The sequence below is a fragment of the Moschus berezovskii genome, chromosome 27 (genome assembly GCF_049115385.1).
Source record: "Moschus berezovskii isolate FMDL1 chromosome 27, NW_MosBer_1.0, whole genome shotgun sequence".
NCBI lineage: Eukaryota > Metazoa > Chordata > Mammalia > Artiodactyla > Moschidae > Moschus > Moschus berezovskii.
In genome coordinates, this window is record NC_142486.1 from 41,929,258 (window position 1) to 41,947,773 (window position 18,516).

General features: G+C 62.9%; 2 protein-coding genes across 4 annotated transcripts; both read left to right on the plus strand.

The window, feature by feature from the left end:
• The first annotated feature begins 218 nt into the window (after positions 1-218).
• PGAP6 (post-GPI attachment to proteins 6) lies at positions 219-10,788 on the plus strand. 2 transcript variants are annotated; one of them, XM_055409011.2, is made up of 13 exons: positions 219-499; positions 4,192-4,369; positions 4,452-4,644; positions 5,071-5,165; positions 5,332-5,600; positions 5,679-5,998; positions 6,379-6,469; positions 6,549-6,672; positions 7,188-7,324; positions 7,722-7,900; positions 7,970-8,116; positions 8,897-9,013; positions 9,318-10,788. In XM_055409011.2, the coding sequence occupies exons 1-13, from the start codon at positions 385-387 to the stop codon at positions 9,612-9,614; spliced, it is 2,262 nt and encodes a 753-aa protein (XP_055264986.2). In that variant the 5' UTR covers positions 219-384; the 3' UTR covers positions 9,615-10,788. The 2 variants fall into 2 exon arrangements, with proteins under 2 accessions (XP_055264986.2, XP_055264984.2); XM_055409009.2 differs by having other exon boundaries at positions 220-499; positions 5,038-5,165.
• A 154-nt stretch (positions 10,789-10,942) lies between these two features.
• On the plus strand, positions 10,943-13,606 carry MRPL28 (mitochondrial ribosomal protein L28). Of its 2 annotated transcripts, none has more exons than XM_055409012.2 (6): positions 10,943-11,046; positions 11,224-11,521; positions 12,065-12,217; positions 12,504-12,638; positions 12,728-12,814; positions 13,204-13,606. In XM_055409012.2, exons 1-6 carry the CDS (start codon positions 11,000-11,002, stop codon positions 13,309-13,311), a joined length of 828 nt encoding a protein of 275 aa, XP_055264987.2. In that variant the 5' UTR covers positions 10,943-10,999; the 3' UTR covers positions 13,312-13,606. The 2 variants fall into 2 exon arrangements, with proteins under 2 accessions (XP_055264987.2, XP_055264988.1); XM_055409013.2 differs by having other exon boundaries at positions 11,031-11,069.
• Positions 13,607-18,516: the final 4,910 nt, after the last annotated feature.

Genomic DNA, 18,516 nt, shown 5'->3' on the forward strand with positions numbered 1-18,516 from the left:
ACCTCTGACCTATTCTCCCAGCGCGCCCTCTTGGTCCGCGGGACGCCCCCAGCCCCGCGTCGCACCCCGCCTCGTGTCACCCTCCCTCGCCCCACGTCACCGCGCCGCGTCGCCCCTCTGTCCCGCATCCTCCTTCCGATCGCCTTCCACGCGCGCCCCCGGCGCAGCTCTTCACCCCGCGCCCCTCTCCGCCCGGGCTCCGGCGGGGCGGGGCCTCACAGGCGGAAGTGCCCGGGGCGCCGGCGGCCGGGACCGGCCCGGAGGATGGGAGCCCTGGGCAGAGGCGGCGGCGGGGGCCGCAGTGGCGGTGGTGGCTGCCCGAGCGGCGGCGGGGGCGGGCGGCCTGGTGCGCGGGCCGGGTAGCGCCGGGCCGAGCGCGGAGCCATGCGCGGGGCTGGGACTGGGACCGGGGGCGCGGCGGTGGCGGTGGCGATGTCGCTGTTGCTGCTGCTGCTCTCTCGGTCCCCGCCTGCCGCCGCTGGCGACGGCAGAAAGAGCGGTGAGCGAGCGCGGACCCGCGGGCGCCATCCCCGGGGCGCGGCGGGGGGGGAAGAGGCCGGGGGGCGGGTCCGGGATTGTGACTCACCTGGGGACACCTGTGCGCTCACCTGGCGGGGACGTAGGCCTCAGGTCCCCACGCCGTGTTGGGGGCGCAGGGTGCCCCCTTGCAGGGCGCCGAGTGTGAGAGCGATCGGATATTAAGGACGCCCTCTCCCCCTCCTCTGTGACCAGGGCCAGGTTCGGACAGACTGCCCCCTTGGAGCAAGCTCTCCCTTCCTTCCTCCTCCCCCTCCTCCTCCCAACGCGTTCTGATCGCGTAGGACCTTCGGGCACCAGGGTGAGGCTGAGCGGCCCAGGGGGGACTCTCCTGGGACTGCAAGGGCTGCAGGAAACCTTGGGCAGTGGGGTTCAGGGATGCCATCTGGTCTGGGAGAGGGGCAGAGTTGGAGAAAGTTGTTTAGATCCTGCAGTCGAAGCCAGGTGGTGTCATGGCTTCGCCTCTCCCACAGTGACCACTACCCAGTGCAGTCACTTTCAACAGCTGGCCTTACATGTTGGAGGGTGGACTCCCAGTGGTCCCCAGGACGCTCATAGGCCAGAGTGGTTCAGAGAAATGGGCACCTCTGTGCTGTTTGGGAACTTCGGCTCCCGGTGACAAAGGCCCAAGGGGGTGGCAAGACCAGAAGATGCTGCTGGGCGCCTGGGGGTGCTGAGTAAACTACCTGACTTCTGTGCCCTTGGGCTCTCTGATGGCCTCCTGGCGGGGCTGGGAGGGCCCAGATGCCCCAGGAGGCAGTAGGCAGCTTATCCAGCACAGCATGGGGCTGGCTCCCAGCCCATCCCCCCCTTCTCTGAGATCTTGCTCCTCCAAGCTCCTGTTTCTCTGAGGGCTGTGCCTCTGGTTTCTGAACCTGGCTTAACTTGCACTGAAAGGCAGTTTCCCTAGGGCTGGCCCCTGATTAAAGCGCTCCGCTGGGGGCCGTCACTCCTACTTTTTCCTTTTCTTCCTTCTCCCGGGTCAGGGCTAGGTAAGGAGTCATTGGTAGGGAGATGGAAAACCTGGGGCAGTCACTCCCCTCCCGGACCTGCTGAACTGATCCTGCTTTCTGTGTGATCCTGGCTTCTGGGGTCTCTGGGTGGGCAGGGTCTCCGCACTGGGTGCCTGTGCTGGTTTGGAGGATGTGGGAGAGGATCCCCTTACTAGGGTCCCCACACAGGCTCAGGAACTTTCTTTCTCCTACCCTCAACCCTGTGTCCTTGGAGGGGGTTGTGGGCAGAGCAAGTGTGGATATGGCTGGTGCTTCGTGATACTGGAAATGTGACTTCCACGTCTGGCTGGGATGTGTGAATGGCCTGGTACATTCACCAATATAATGGAGTGGGTGTCTTGGGCAGGGAGGTCAGGGTGCTGGGCTGGGGATGGGATGGAGGGGCTGGGTGGCCTGGGGAGTGAGAGGTTTTATCTCTTGTGCACCCTGAGGAGACTTTACAACCAACAGCTGAATTGCAGGTGTCCAGGGCTGGCGGGGGAACCAGAGGACCCAGCCCCTCTCAGGCCAGGGGGCTGCACGCCACAGCTGGCCCTCTCCTGCCTGGCCACATCGAGCAGCTGGGTGCTCGGTGGCTGGCTGGCTGATTCTCTAAGGCCCTGTGATCCCGTGGTGGTAGTGGGATGGTGCAGCAGCCTCAGGAAAAAGTTTATATTAGTTCAGTGGCTCCTAGTCTCTTTGCACTCAGGCCACAGCTGGCAGTTGGAACCTGGTAACCAGCAGATACCTGGAAAGCCTGGTGCCTGTGCTGTGTGGTGCCTACCCCTGCCCAGTCCCCCATACTGGGCTCCTGGGAGCTCAGATGGCTTTGCAAGTGGGCTGCCATCCCTTTTCAAGGTGCTTCCATGGGAGTCAGGAGGCTGGCCAGAGAGCCAGCTGCTCACCTGGTTCCCTCACCTGCTCACCTGGCCCACCTGGAGGGGCCCCGGGCTTGCTGCTGGGATGGTGTGGGCTGCCACCCTTCTAGTGGGGCAAGGGGAGGAGAGGGTGGCCCCACCCTGCTGTGTTCACAGTGTGTTTCTTCCTGAAGCACTTTAACATCCATTAACCATGGAGGGAGGGGCAGCTGAAGGGAGGTGCTGTCTTACTTGGCCAACTCAGAGGAAGCTTTGCCCAGAGAGGGGAAGGGACAGTCAAGGTCACTCCGCAAACAAGACCTGAGCTGGCGGTGGGGCCATGCTTCCTGCTGAGCAGCCCGGGCACCTCCTTAGTCACCCCTGGACACAGAGCACCGGGGTGTGCCTGTTCTTGGCAGGCCCAAGAGCATTCTTACCCACTTGTGGGGCAGGTGGTTATGCTTTGGGCCCCAGACACAAAGTTGTACTGGCTAATGGACTCTCCTGAAGTGAAGTGAAGTGGTCGCTCAGTTGTGTCCGACTCTTTGTGACCCCGTGGACTATAGCCCACCAGGCTCCTCCGTCCATGGGATTCTCCAGGCAGGCAAGAATACTGGAGTGGGTTGCCATTTCCTTCTCCAGGGGATCTTCCCGACCCAGGGATTGAACCCAGGTCTCCCGCATTTCAGGCAGACGCTTTAACCTCTGAGCCACCAGGGAAGCCCAATGATCTCCTAGGAGGGTCCTAATCCAGGGTGGGGTCTCCAGAGACCTTTAGAGCTGGTTTGGAAAGCCTGGTGTGACAGGAGGGGGCCTTGGGTGACAACTTGTGGAGTGCGTTGGGGAGTGGAGCCATGGAGGTGAGGGGCTGGGAGACACTGCCAGGACAGGGGAGCTCCGGGGTGGGGCATAGGCAGCTAACTTGTGTGCTGCCAACCCCTACTTTGTCCCTGTGCCACTCTGCAGGGGCTTGTACCCACTGAAGCAGCCACTCCAGCCTAGGTGCCCCCCTTCCCCCCCGCAACACACACACAGGCTCTCTGCTCGCCTCCTGTCTGGGTGAGGAGGGACAGCAGCTCTTCCTGTACCCCAAATCATGGCCTGAACAGGCAGCCAACCTCCAGACCTGGTCGCCCTGCCCTGTCCACTGCAACAAGGACCAGGGATCCTATCACTGGGGAGACTCAGTGGAGGTGGGGGTGTGTCCTGGCCTCCAGTGCCCAGGACAGATGGGAGGAGGGATGGGGCTCCCACTTTGGCCTCTTCCTGTGCCTTTCACCCTCCATCTCTCAGCCCCAGGTGTGCCTGAGCTGCGGTGGGGGCCCCGGGGGCTGTGAGCAGTGTGGAGAGGAGCAGCCCTCTGAGGGGGGCTCTCCCTGCTTCTGAGGTCTGAGGCACTTAACCTCATGTTGACCCAACGTGTGATTGGTGTTGGGGCCTGTGGGACTTGTTTATGGGGGGTGCCTGGTGGGTGGGATGCAGAGATCTGGGGGACTGAGCCTGTGAGCTGGAGGTTGCTGGCAGGGCTGGAGGGGTTAGGAAGATGGATGTGCAGACGTGGGTGAGAACGTGATTCCTGAGTGAAAGCTTCAGAGCCCCGGCCCCCACCAGGGACTAGGGGGGCAACAGTGACTTTTCCCAGGTTGGGGTTGGTGTGCCAGGCATCCCAGGGGCTCCATGGCTCCCCTGGCTGCTTCTCTGAGGCCAGGCCAGGCAGAAGGGCCTATGCCCTCCGCCTTTCTCCATCTTGTCCCCAGGGGAGGGCTCCCAGGCTCCCAGGCTGCCTGACAGTGCCTTCTCTGCAGACTCCAGGCTGGTGTCAGAGCAGTTCTCCCAGGCCCCGCAGAAGCTGGCCTTCTACAACTGGTACGGCAGCGCCCGTCTCTTCCACTTCCGTGTACCCCCGGACACGGTGCTGCTGCGCTGGCTGCTGCAGGTCACCCGGGGCAGCGGCCCCACCTGCAACAACGTGGAGACCACTGTGTAGGTGCCAGCCCGCTCGTTGCCTGCCTACTGGAGCCTCCCAGGGCCACACCTGAGACCTCCCTGCTCTCCCCGCCTCCAGGTACTTCCGCTACGGCGCCCCTCCTGTGATCAACCCACTGGGCACCAGCTTCGCCAACAATACCTCCGTGCAGCCCTCCTTCCTCCTCAAGATGCTGCAGGGCAACGCCTCTGTCAATGTCTCCTACCCAGCACCTGGGGACTGGTTTGTGGCCGCCCACCTGCCCCCCTCCTCCCATAAGATTGAGGTGAAGGTAAGGGCACTCCCTCTGGGGATGGGGGGCAGCACCGCTCAGTGCACGAATGATTGCAGCCCTGCTCAGTGCACGAATGATTGCAGCACCGCTCAGTGCACGAATGATTGGTCCCTGTCGTTCTGTTCCTTAGGGCCGACATTCCTCAGGGCTCTGCTGCCCAGCCCTGCCCCGCAACCCCAGGCTCTCTGGGCCAGCCCCGCCCGCTCTGGACCAGTCACTCCCCTTCAGTCCATCCCTTCCGCTTTGGGCCAGCCCCGCCCCATCTGCTCCAACCCCGCCCCCAAGGGCCAGCCACGCCCCCTCTGGGCCAGCCCCACCCCATCTGGTCCAGTCACGCCCCTCTGGGCTAGCCCCCCACACACCTTCTTTCCCTGTCCCTGCTTTCCTCAGGACTTTATTCCCACCTGTGCCTACATCTTCCAGCCGGACATGCTGGTCGTGCGAGTGGTTGAGATGTCCATCCTGGAGCCTGACGTGCCCCTCCCACTAGTCCTCCTCTCCCAGCCCAGCTACCTCAAGTAAGTGCAGGCTTGCTGGAGTGGGCAGCCCTGCTGGCCCCAGGGCAGGTGAAAAGGTGGGTGGTCCAGGTCTTGGCCCCCACCCTGGAAGGTGAATTTAAGCATGGGGTTGGGGGGCGGGCTGAAGCTGCAGAGCCCAAGCGAGGCCGTGTCCCCTTGGCTGCAGAGTCTTCGTCCCCAAGCACACCCAGGAGCTACGGCTGGAGCTGCAGGGCTGTGTGTCCAATGGGAGCCTGGGCTGCCCTGTGCACCTCGCCGTGGGCTCTGCCACCCTGCCGGGAAACTTCCAGAAGGTGCTCACTTGTAGCGACCTCACCACAGACTGCCGCCTGCTGCTGCCCTCACCACCCTGGGAACGGTGGCTGCAAGTGACGGCCAAGAGCCTGGCGGGGCCCCGCGTGTTGGTGACGTTTAGTGCTGTGGCTGCCCTCACAGGTGGGCTGTGCGGGGAAGTGGCTCTGCCCTCCTCCCCCTCCAGGCCTGCCTGCGCTAAGCCTCTTGTGGTCCTGACAGCCTGCAGACCGTGGACTGTGAACCTCCAGCACCTTCTGCAGAGCAGCCCGAACCGGAGCAGCAATGCCTCCATGGGCCCGTTGCCCCCGAGCCCCAACACCCAGGACCTAGACCAGAGCGGCGCAGCAGGCAGCGGCCCCTTCTGCCTCAGGAGCTTCCCCGTCCTGCGGGAAGACATGGATGTGTTGTCCGTGCACTTCCGGCCCCTGGACAGGATCTCGGTGTTCGTACAGTCGGACATGCCCTCGGTGATGCAACTGCACCTCAACACAGGCATGGACAGCGGGGGCTCCCTCAGCATCTCCGCGAGCATCAACCAGGTACCCTGGTCCTCGAGGTCGGGTCAGGTTTGGGACTCAGGGCCTGCCCGGGGTGCAAGGACTGCTCAGGCCTTCCTATGCCCACTTTGCCATGGAGATTGGGTCGGGGTGGTCTTTCTGGCAACAGAGTGAGCCTGGCAGGGCTTCAGGCCGGCATAGGTGCCAACTGAGAAACAGGAGGCCTGTCCCGGGGGCAGCAGGTCCCTGTTGGCAGGCCTGGGGCTGCATGGGGGCAGGGGGCTGAGGCTGGGACCCTTGGCCTGGAGGGGAAGGTCCTGGTGGGCCTCAAGCCAGTGGGAGCCACAGAGAATAGCACCGAGCAGCAGAGGTGAGCGTGAGGTGGAGGCTTGGGGACTGACCCTGCTCGGCCTCCCTTCCAGACCGTGATTGCCGACAACACCTCGGTGGTGGCCTGTGTGACTGCCGGCTCGCCCTTCCTCAGCTTCAACACTTCACTCAACTGCACCACAGGTACTGGCAGGCACTTCCGGCCCAGGACCGGCGGGCATCTGACTGCCTCTGACTGGGCCTTCCTACTCCCTCCCTGCAGCCTTCTTCCAGGGCCACCTCTTGTCCCTGAGTGCCTCGTCTCCCACGGCCAACCTCAGCATCCCCTACCCAGAGACAGACAACTGGTACCTCTCCCTGCAGGTCCTCTGCCCCAAGAGACCTGAGTAAGTAAACTTGGGGGCAGGTGGCCATGTGGCTGTGCTCAGGACTGTGGAGGGGGCTGCCTGCCCGGCTGATCGCAGGCGTGGTAGAACTGTGGGCCGAGTGGTGAGCGACAGCCCAGCCCCCCACCACCCCCACCCCGGGGAGCGGGTGGGCTTACCGTGGAGAAAAACATGGTGTAGGCGTACACCCCACTGTTTGGGGGTGACCTGTCTTCCTCCAGCCGTGCTGGGTCAGTTGCCTCCTGCGGGGTCCCCCTCTCCCCCCGGCCATTCCTCCCTTGGCAGCTCCAAGAGCGAGGACACGAGCGGGGATGCTGGTCCCAGCCCCAGGCAAGTGGGGGCTCAGGCGGGCAGTGAGAGGGTGTCTTGGCCTTTCAGAGCCCCTTGTGGTTGCAGTCCTCAGGGGCCCAGGGGCCTCAACTCCGAGTTCAGGTGTCCCAAGACCCTCTGGGAGCTCCAGGGGGGGCTGGCCAGCAGATCTCCGCAGCCAGCCTTCCTGGGCCCCTTCCACGCAGGGGGTGTGCGCAGGCCTCAGTCCTTGTGGAGACCACCTTGTACTTGGTGCCTTGCCTGAACGACTGCGGACCCTACGGCCAGTGCCTTCTGCTGCGTAGACACGGCTACCTGTATGCGGGCTGCAGCTGCAGGGCAGGTAGGGACAGTCCTGATGTGCCTTCCGCCTGTGCCCATGGACCCCAGCCCTGGGCCTCTCTCTGGCAGCCACCCCAGTTCGGCCAAGGTTGGAGGGCGCCCTGAAGAGTGAGGGCCACCGCCTCCTTCCCCGGCCTGCCATGCCCCCAACCCCTGTGTGGGCTCACAGAGGCACCCCCCGGAGATGGGACTGCTTTCTGGTCTTGGTTTCCCCTGCTCACACCTGCCCACACTGGCCTCCGTTTGCCCACACCTGTCCTGGCCCGCTGTGGGGTGAGGAAGGGTTTCCTCCTCAAGGCCCTGGGCATGGAGTAGGTCCTGAGGTTCCTGAGCAGCTGCTGCCTGGCCTGGCCGCACTGGCCCGGCCTCGGCACCCACAGTGCCGCGTTGGCCCACAGGCTGGCGTGGATGGAGCTGCACAGACAACAGCACGGCCCAGACTGTGGCCCAGCAGAAGGTAGCCACCCTCCTGCTCACCCTGAGCAACCTCGTGTTCCTGGCCCCCATTGCCATCTCCGTGCACCGCTGCCTCCTGGTGGAGGCCTCAGTCTACGCCTACACCATGTTTTTCTCCACGGTAAGCCCACCCGCTCCCCGGGGTGGGGGGGGTGGGGGGCTGGGCTGTCGCTCACCACTCGGCCCACAGTTCTACCACGCCTGCGATCAGCCGGGTGACGCTGTGCTCTGCATCCTCAACTATGACACGCTGCAGTACTGCGACTTCCTGGGCTCTGGAGTGTCCATCTGGGTCACCGTCCTCTGCATGGCCCGGCTGAAAGCATCCCTGAAATACGTGAGTGACCTCTTGATGCCTGGGTCTGGGTCCTGGGAGAGCAGAGGCCCTTGTGCACAGCGTGTCAAGGGAGACACCAGAAAGGGGGTTCCCACTGACCTTGGAAACCTGTCGTTCTGACGAGTCGCCTACTGGGAGAGGTGCCTCCAGCTGTGAAGGGACTGTGCTGGCTGCTCGGAGGGTGCCAGGAAAGGAGGTGGTGGTCAGGGTTAGGCCAGGCCTCATCCAGAGAGGAGGCCTGGAGCCCCAGACCTGGACAAGACCTCCCCGAGAAGCTGCCAGCTCTGCTCCTGGAGTCCCTGTACTGAGGACACTTCGGGGCTTGGCTGCTGGAGATGCATGCCCTGGACAAGTCTATGCTTCAGAAACTCCCCTGTGGGGAGCTTTCTGGTGGCCCAGTGTTCCAAACTCTGTGCTTTGACTACCCTGGGCCCAGGTTGATCCCTGGTTGGGGAACTAAGATCCCACAAGTTGTGCAGCATAGCCAAACAGAACAACAACAAAAAAAAACTGCATTAGAAATACACCTGTGGATGGACCCAAGAGACCAGTGGATCCCAGCAGTGCGGGAGCTGGGAGAGGAGCACCTCCTCCCCACCATCAGAGCAGGACACAGGGTGCCAGTTTCTGCAGAGGGGCTGGCAGGGTGCTGGGGGCGATGGGGGGACATGGGGATGACCAGCAGGCCCACACCGCCTGCTCCTGCTGGACCTTGTGCCATCAAAGACAACCTGGCCCAGGGCTCCCGTGGCCCCACCGCTGTCCCTGTGTTTTGCCTAGGTCCTCTTTATCCTGGGCACTCTGATCTTCGCCATGTCCTTGCAGCTGGACCGCAGGGCCGCCTGGAATACGATGGGGCCTTGCCTCTTTGCCATCGTGGTCATGGTTAGCATGTGGGTAAGGACCTGGGGCAGGCGGGGTTCCTGCCCAGACCCCCTCCCCTGGAAGTTGGGGTACAAGAGCTTGGGCTCCCCATACATGCTCACCCTGCAAGGACACAGTGCGGCCCCTTGTTCCATCAATGTTCTCGTTCCTGGGTCTGTGTTCTGCACACCCACTGAGGGTTGTCAGCGGCACCCGCAGGGGCCCAGTGTGGCTTGGCACCCCTTGAACCCCTCCAGGCAGCCCACACTCACAGCCCTGGACAGCGCCCTGAGATGTGACCACAGCTCCGTGCCGATGCCCATGTGGTTTCCTCCAGGTATACCGCTGTGGGCGCCGGCGCCACTGCTACCCACCCTCCTGGCAGCGCTGGGTCTTCTACCTCCTGCCTGGCCTCTCCATGGCTGCTCTGGCCCTCACCATCTATGTTTCCATGATGACCAGCGAAAACTATTACTACACCCACAGCATCTGGCACATGCTGCTGGCGGGGAGTGCGGCCTTCTTGCTGCCACCACGGAACCAGCACACCGAGCCCTGGGCCTGCGCCCAGAAGCTCACCTGCCACTATGAAATCTGCAAGAGCCACCGGGACGAGCTGTACACAGTGACGTGACTCAGCGGCGGGGGCGACACCTACAGCTCCAATGATCTCTCCAGCCAGGGGCAGGACCAAGGGAGAGGGACCCTGTGCAGGTCGATTTCCAACTGAATAAAATTGCCCTGCGCACTCTTTGGCTTCCTCCTCCCAAGGGAGGAGCACACCCCCAGGTCTCTGTGCCCGCAGGCTGCTAGCTGACTCAGTCCCTCTGCAGGTCCCAGCTGGTGTCTGTAGGGGCCCCTGGGGCCAGGGCCAGGCTGCCTGGAAAGCACAGGTACCCTGTGGGGGCAGGCTCTGGGTTATCCTGGCCTGCGGATGGTTGGAGGGAGATGTGGAGTGGGAGTCCCCCACTACCCGGTTCCCCTGTGAGGCTTTGGTGTGAGACACCCAGGTAGGCAGAGGAGCCCTGAGCATGCCTCCCATGCCCTGAATGCCAGCCTGCCTTGGGCATGGATCTACCCCCTGCTGACACACTTCTTGAGAAGGAGTGACCACACTTACCATGGATCTGATGGCATTGGGGGTCCGTAATGACCAGCTGCCATGGGTGGCGTGGGGGAGGCTGACTTCTGGCTGTCCACTCCTCCCCCTTCACTTCCTGTGGCTCTCAGTTTTAAGATGAGCTTCCCGGGTAGGAAACTGCCAAGCAGCTCTCAGGACGCTGGGCACACAGGGCATACCTTGTCCTAGCTGGGCCCTTGTCTAGGGAGCGTCTCCTTGTATTCCTGGGAGAGCAGGGATGGCTGCCACCTTCCACCCAACTGCACATTTAGGGAGGGGACTCCTGGAAACCTGGCCCAGCCTTTCTCCAGTTGTGGGTACGCCCAGTCAGGGCTGCTGTCGGCCCAGCCTCCCTAAGGGGCTGCTGTCTGTGTGAGGGGCCCAAATGGGGCCATGGGAAGCTGAGCAGCTGAGCCCAAGGTGGGGGGCACGCGGTCCTCCCACCTCCTGGAGTCTTTCTTTCTGAGTCCTGTCCAGGCTGTGGCCTCCCCGGAGGCTTCCCGCTCCTCCAGGAACCCAGGACTTGGCCACCGGAATTGGCTTGTAAAGGGGAAATATTTATATGCGATATTTTGAGGGGAAGATTTTTCAAGACATTTAAAACGTATTTTTCTGTAGCTCTGATTTCACTGTGATTGGTGAATTTAACTTTCTACAATGATGTTTCAAGGCAAGAGTTTTTACATTGTTTTCTGCGCTCTTTCCGGGAGGCGGGAAGGTGGGACCAAGATTGACAAGTCCCTCCTCCTGGGAAACGGGTCGTACTTGCCGACGGTGCCTAGACCCGCCACCTTCTCTGCAGGGAGTTTTCTACCATCCCTAAAGGCGGGAGAGGGGGCGGGACGAGGAGGGGTAGACCGACAGCATTTGCAGCCAGTCAACGGCGGGTGGAGGGCCCAATGCCGTGGCACGACTTCCGGTTCCGGCGAGACCGGGGTTCAGGGAAGTAAGTGGTGCAGCCAGTCTAGGGTAGGGGTCTTGCAGGGTCGAGCCTGGGTCACGCGTCTGTGGTCGGGGCGGCGCGAGGGGTTGGGCCGGTGGCGGGGATGTCGTGGGAGCCGGGGTTTGGTTGAGGCCCGCGTCCTGCCGGGCACGCGTGACGGCGGCCCCGGCCTCCCGCCAGGCTCGCCGCGATGCCCCTGCACAAGGTCCCGGTCGGCCTGTGGAAGCGGCTACGGCTGCGCGAGGGCATCTGCTCCCGCCTGCCCCCGCACTACCTGCGCTCCCTGGAGGAGGTGCGGACCCCCACGCCCGTGCACTTCAGGCCGCACGGGGCCAAGTTCAAGATCAACCCCAAGAACGGGCAGCGGGAGCGCGTGGAGGACGTGGCCATTCCCGTTCACTACCCCCCGGAGTCCCAGCTGGGGCTTTGGGGCGGCGAGGGCTGGCTGAAGGGTTACAGATACGTCAACAACGACAAGGTGGGTGAGCAGGGCACGCTGGAGCTGTGCTTCCGCGGTCTCGCTGCCCTGCTCCGCGTGGACTTTTTGGGGCACGTGGATAGTGAAAGGGCGCCCACCCCTCGGGGAGAGAGCCTGACAGTGTGGTGGAGACAGCTCCCTCTGAGGTGTCCTCAGGAGTCGAGTCTCAGTTCTGGCAGCCAGGTCGAGTGTACTGATGGGAGGAGCCCTGAGTTTTGAGAAGGGCTGGGGGTTTCAGGTCACCTGTCAGCTTGCCGCCAAGGGTTCACCTCGGATCAGGTCTCCTGAGTCTGCTCCTAAGCGGTGCTGCCTCTGGGGGGAGCTTGGGGTTGGGGGCTTTGTGTCTTTAAGGCCTCCCAGGCTGGCTTCTCTTTGCCTTTGGTCCCTGGTTTCGAATGACCTGTGAACCACGGGATACAGTTGTGTTTGTGCTGTGTCTGAAATGAAGAGCAGCATCCTGGGCAGAGTCTGGGTGGGGGTGGTCCCTGCACTCCAGGGTGTGGTGAGAAGCAGCAGGGCTCACCAAGCCTCCCGCACCCGCAGTTCTCCAAGAGGGTGAAGAAGGTGTGGAAGCCGCAGCTGTTCCAGCGTGAGCTCTACAGTGAGATTCTGGACACCAGGTTCACTGTGACCGTGACCATGCGTACCCTGGACCTCATCGATGAGGCCTACGGGTTTGACTTCTACATCCTCAAGGCAAGCAGATCAGCACCAGGCTGGGGTCCCCAGTGAGATGTAAACGGGACTATGTCTCTTCCTGGACACCCTGGTGGGAGTCAATTATTGTGCACGTGCGAAGCACAGCTGCCTCCTTCTCTGCTCTTAGACCTTCCGCTCTTCCAGCCTGGGTGTGAGGGCTGCCCTCCTGGCCTAAAGTATTCCACCAGGCTGGCCTGGGGGCTGCCAGCTGCTGGGGAGGATGCTGGAGGGGTGGGCGGGGCCCTGCTCCCAGCACCTGGCCCCATGCGGTGCCTCCTGCCAGACCCCGAAGGATGACCTGTGTTCCAAGTTTGGGATGGACCTGAAGCGAGGGATGCTGTTGCGGCTCGCCCGACAGGACCCCCAGCTGCACCCGGACGACCCCGAAAGGAGGGCGGCCATCTATGACAAGTACAAGGTCAGGGCTCCAGGCTTTACTTACTGCTCCTCGTGGGTCCCCCAGCTGGCTGCCTGAACCTCACTGAGACCCTGTCTCTGCCTGTCCAGGAGTTTGTCATCCCGGAGGCAGAGGCTGAGTGGGTTGGTCTGACACTGGACGAGGCCGTGGAAAAGCAGAGGCTCCTGGAAGAGAAGGTGAGTGTGTGGAAAGACCAGCGAGAGCTGGGTGCTCGGTGCCACTGCTTGCTTTGACTGCCTGGCATTCCCCAGGATCTGCCCAGTACCACTTGGAGGCCTTTGTGTCTGTCCCTTAGAGGAATCTGTAGCACGTGGTAGCTGCTGCCCTCTTCCTCTGCCTTTATTCTCTGCAGTCCAGCTAGGGAAGCCAGGGGCAGGTGCCTGATTCTGTGGCCCTCTCCCACGGACAGGGCACTGTCCTCTGGGTTAGGGGCGAGTGTGCCTAGTGGGCCTGCTTGACCCTGTGGCCGGGCCCGGTCCTCTCACGCTCGATGCCTCTGGTGTTTGGTCAGCAGCAGTTGGAATCCCGGCCTCCCCAGAGCGCCTTACCTGTCTTGCTCCTCCAGGACCCCGTGCCTCTGTTCAAGGTCTACGTGGAGGAGTTGGTTGAGCAGCTTCAGCAGCAGGCGCTGTCAGAGCCGGCTGTGGTACAGAAAAGAGCCAACAAGACGTAGCTGCCTGGGGACCTGGGCCTGACAGCCAGGCTCAGCACCGTGGACAGAGCCTGGGGCCTTGGTGACAGCCGCCCATGGGCAGTGGGGGAACCCATGGCTGTGTGTGCTGGCCACGCAGCTCCTGGGTAGGGTGGGCTTTGTGGGAGCCCCAGGAGGCGTCTCGTCCCAGGATCCCCAGAGGCCTGGGGCCATCTTACTGCCTGTGTGGTTCCCTGCTCCCTCCTCCTCCAGCAGGGGCCCTGTTGAGGAGGGTCACCACCCTCCGGGGCCAGCCTGAGTAAAGTCTGAGCCAGGCTGTGTGTGTGCTGCTTTGCTTAGAGGATCAAGCTGACTCCCTGCCGAGGTGGTCCCGGGACGCAGCTCAGGTGGGTAGTGGTCCCGGGTGTGCAAGGCTTCGGTCCTGTCTCGTGGAGAACCCAGCGTCAGGGGAGCAGAGTGGTGCTGTCCGTCCCCCCGGTGCACAGCCCTGCCCAGGTGGACTGTCCTCCAGAGCGGAGGCCAGGTGCCATGGCCGGGCTCTGGGTGCGGCTGCACAGGGTCTGCGCCAGCTTGGCCTTTGGCGCGGTGAGCACCCCCACCAGCCCTGAGAGGCACGGGGGCAAAGGGTGTCCTGCGGGGCAAGCCTCGAGGCTGCAGCTTCTGGCAGCCCCTCTCTGTCATGCTCAAAAGGCGGCCTGTGACATTGGGGCCCCTCCTCCACTGACCCACAGCCTGAACTTGGTGGGGGTGCTGTGCCCCCAGTGGGAGGCTGGACCAGGCACCTGAGGCCTCTCCTGATCCAAGATTGGGGGTCCATGACCCTCTTTGCTGACCTTTACCTGGGAGTCCTAAGCACTGAGGCCCATCCGGGTTTCTCTGGGAGGACAGGTGGGTTCCTTGACTGAGTTCTGTGGCTGACTGGACCACCAGGACTGTCAGGCTCCCCGGGGGCTGTGTTTATCGGACAGGAGACCAGAGAGAGCCTTCAGTTGGCTAGTGGGCGCAGCTGCAGGAGGGCCCTGGAGACCCTTGGCTCCCGGCGAGGTCATCAAGGATTGGGGGCTACCTTGGGGTCAGGGCGCTAGCAGGAGTGCCCTGGAGGTCACTGGTCCCTGTCTTCTCCGTGGACCTTGAGACCCCATGTGTCCTACCCGTTTTGTGATTGGTTTTAATTTTTTAAGAGTTTTACCAAATGCTGATGGTGCCCAGCTCTCCCCTGGCCCAGCTCTGTGGGCTGGCGATGTCCAGCCCAGTTATCCAAGCCACAGCCCCTGGCTCGGTGGACTGGGGACTATGGGTGAGCCACGTTCCCTCCCATGTGCAGGGTCTCCCACCCCCCAACCCCCCAGTCTCTGCCTGGGTCCCCTGTGATGTGTACCCAGAACATTCCCTGTTCACTGACCTCAACTCTGGTACTTCTGTCTTGCCTGCTTCTTCTTGCTCCAACTAAGGCCATAGCCGAGGGGGCACCTAGGTCATTCCTGGGTCCCCAAGGGACCCTGCATAGGGTACATGACCTGAGTAGGTGGGGGCTGGGCCAGGTATCGGCAGTGGCTGTGGATTGGGGGGGACTGGTGGGTCCTGGGAGGCCTCTGCTGGCTACCGGGAAGAGCTTGGCATGCCCTGAGAGGGTCACTAGCCTGCCCGCCACCGGGGACCGAGCTGGCGGGGGGGCCTGAGTGAAGCCCTTTTCTTCTGGTGTGACAGCAGTTTCGTCAAATTCTCCCTGATATCTTTGACTCCAGAGAAGTTTCGCAGCCCTCACTGCAGGGCAGACTCACTGCCCGGCCCCTGGGAAGCCACGTCTAGGCCTGTGGGTTTGGTCTGGGAGGGGCAGTGGTGAGGGGACAGGGACTGCCCTCCACGTGTCCCACCGCCAGTCCTGGTCAGGCTGAGGCCCCCTGAGCTGCCTTTGCCCCGCTCAACCACACCCCTGACGTGTTACTGTTTGAGCCTCTGGTTCTGTCCTGGCCGGGGTCCTGCAGCCCCTCAGGACTTGCGTTGTACCAAGGAAGGTCAAGCCTGCAGAAACCGGAGCTGCCCTGCACTGGCTCCTGGCTGCAAACTGGCCATGCCCATGTCTCTGCACCAGCTGGGTCAACCCTCCTCTTGTGTTTCCACGACAGCAGAACTCAACCAGTATGCTTCCCTGCTGGACTGGGCAGGAGGGTGAGGCATCACAGTGCCTCTGGACTAGGGAGGGGCGCTCGGGACCAGCCGTGGGGCCCTGACAGTGTGGCCATCAACGCCATGGCATCCTGAGGCCCTGTTGGGTCAACTGCCTCCTTCTGACGTCCCTGAGTCCCTTGAGAAGGGGATACCCTAGGTCAAGAAGAGCAGGGCCCCTCAGGAGGGTCTCACCTGAGTCTTTCCGTCTGCACAGGGCAGCCTGGGCCCTGTCAGGGTGCGGGGGAGGCAGAGGAGCCATGCGGGCATCCACGTGCACCGGGACTCACGCAACCTGCACACCCATCCCTGCCCCTTGAGCCAGCTCCCACCCCCGCTGGCTGCCCCCAGGGTGGAGCCCTGCAGGCGTCAGAAGAACCTCTGCAGGCTGGCACTCCCTGGCAGAACCCTCCCAGCACACCCAGAGCCCCTTTACCAGCCCCAGGTGGCCCAGTGCTGAGTCCCCGCCTGCACTTTGCCCCTGGACAGGCTCTGCCTGTGCTTGGTGTCCACAGACAGGAGGCCCCAAGGCTGGGGGTTGAAGCTCGGAGACCAGGCAGCGTGGGATGGGGCCAGGCCAGTATGAAGAGGTCTGGGATGAATCTAGGGTACTGGACAAGTAGCTTCTGGGCCCAGCCTAGAGTGCCCTCTGCCTCTTCCGTCAAGTGTGTGAGCCCTGGGTTCCTGTCCCACACTCCCCTTGACTCTGGATCCCTCTGGCATTGGCAGTGGCCTCCGCAGGGTCTGCCTCAACCCTGGCCTCTTCGTGGGGCGTGAGGCTCACACCTGCTCCTCTTCACCCGGCCTCTGGTCTCCATCTTCTGCTCTGCAGGTGGGGCTGGGCCGCCCAGGGCTCTCCAGTGGCCTTCATGGGGGCCTCGGCAAGGTGGTACTGACCCCAGGGGCCCATGGAGAGACCATGGGCTGTCAGGAGCAGGGGGTCAGGTGGCTCCAGGCTGCTCTCCACCCTGTAACACCCAGAAGGGCCAGTCCTTGGAGTGATGGTGCGTTGTGTCCTTGCTGGAAAGCTGTGGCGTTGAGACCTCAGGGAAGGCCTTGCTGAGGCCAGCAGACTGGGGACAGGCCCTGGGAAGAGCAGCTGCGAAGCCTTGGGGTTGGAAAGAGTCCCTTGTTTCTGTCGGACGGGCATACAAGGTCTTTGGGGCAGGAGGGCTGTGCTGGGGTCATGTGAGTGTGTCCAAAGGGCCAAAGAGGGGTTGGCTGCAGATGAGGCCAGCAGGCCCTTTGTGGTCCAAGGTAGAGGGAGCTTAGATCTCCCTCGAGGGTGGGGATTTCCCGCGGCTCTGCCTTCTGCTGCCCTCACCCATTATTTTCCCACCAGGCTGGGCCTGGCCTTCAGCTCCTGGTGCAAGCCTGACCTGAAGTCTTCCTCTTAGTAGGGGCTGCATGGACACTGTTCCTGCCACTGCCAGGGTGTCAGGAAGGGCATGGAGTGGTTTGAGACATATCCCAAGAGACAGACAGGAACCCCTCACGCTGGACGTGTACAACACACACACACGTACACGCTCAACGGCTGCTGCAGGAGCAGCCACCACCTAGCACATCTGACCTGACCCTCTGAGGGGACCCTGGCATGGGCCCACCAGCGGTGCTGCCTGCTCCCTCCGCAGTCAGGAGTGGCTCGGGGGTGGCGGTGTCTAAAGGGGCTGGTTGCCATGGCTACCATAGGGTTCCGAGGCCGTCATCTGGTCCCTGCCTCAGCCAATCGGCGGTGGGAGCCCGAGCTGCAGCCTAGAGTCACGCTTCTTCCTCGCAGCCACACAGTGGCCAAGAGCAGGGACCCGCTTCCTGGAGTGGCTCAGAGTGCTCTCACGGACGGCCAGGCCCAGCATGGCGGAGCGCGGGCCGGTGGGGCGGGAGCAGGCGCACGGAGCCAGGCAGGTGAGGTAAGCCGGGCGGGCGCATGGACAGACAGACGGGTGGACAGGCAGACAGGTGGACATGCTCCCTGCTGCCCATTGTTCTTGTGGTGGAGCCCAGAGCCCTCCGCCCACCCCGCCCTCTGCACCTTCACCCTGGGACTCTCTCCCCAGATACCCCAAGGAAGGGTCACGGGAAGAGAGACAAAGGGAACGGCATGAGGCAGGACGAATCGCAGCGCACCGAGGTCCAGGAAACCGCTCTCTTGGGTCTTTCTCGGCAGATTTCACATAGAGGCGGCATCAAAGACCCCCAACTGGCCAGGGCCCTGGGCGTAACGGCCGCCCAGCCCCTCTCCCGGCCACTGCTCCCAGGGCTAGGCAACAGGCATGTCAAGGCAGTGCAGTTGCAGGAGCATTTTTTTTAGAAGAAAAAAAAAGGCGGAAAAAAGGGAAAAAATGTCCACCTATAACGGGAGCGGTCAGCCCAGGATGGATCAGAAGCGCCAAATCCCATTACTCGGGACTTCAGAGGACAGGCCCCGAAAAGGCAGCTGTGATTAAGAGCTTGTAAATGGAGTGTCTTTTGGAGATCAAAGAGGGACACGCTCATGTGTGTGCGTGTGTGCACGCGTGTGTGCAGGAACGCGCGTTGAGGGGCGCCAGCGGTGGGACCGTGCGCCACGGCGTGGTGGAGCCTGGCGTGTCACCTGCTGGCCACAGCCGCCCTCCATGTTGCAGTGTCCTTGCCGCCGTGTGCTACATGTGAACGTCCTGGGGGCTGAACCCACACAGGCGAGGCCCGGTACCCACTGCCCACAGCTGGCCCTGGGCAGCAGGCCCTCTGGAAGGTGGTCCTGCCTGGGCCTCGGCCCCCAGCGCGGGCCTCCATCTTCTCCGGGTCTGCTCTCATCCCTGTGTTTGGACCAGACGGACCTGGCAGGAGCTGAGGGCTCAGGCCCGCTGCAGCCGAGCCTGCCGTGAGGACGGGCGGAGGCGCCTGAAAGCGCCCAGTCGTCCTGCTGCCCACAGAGGCCGTGAGCTCCCAGATGGCCTGGCGAGCGCGTCTTGGAGGTTCAAAGCCTCCGTCAGTGCGATTGTTAGGTTATTAGGTAAACTCTGAGAAGAAAATCTTTTAATCCACTGTGGCTAATCCAGTGCACTTTTGTTTGCCATG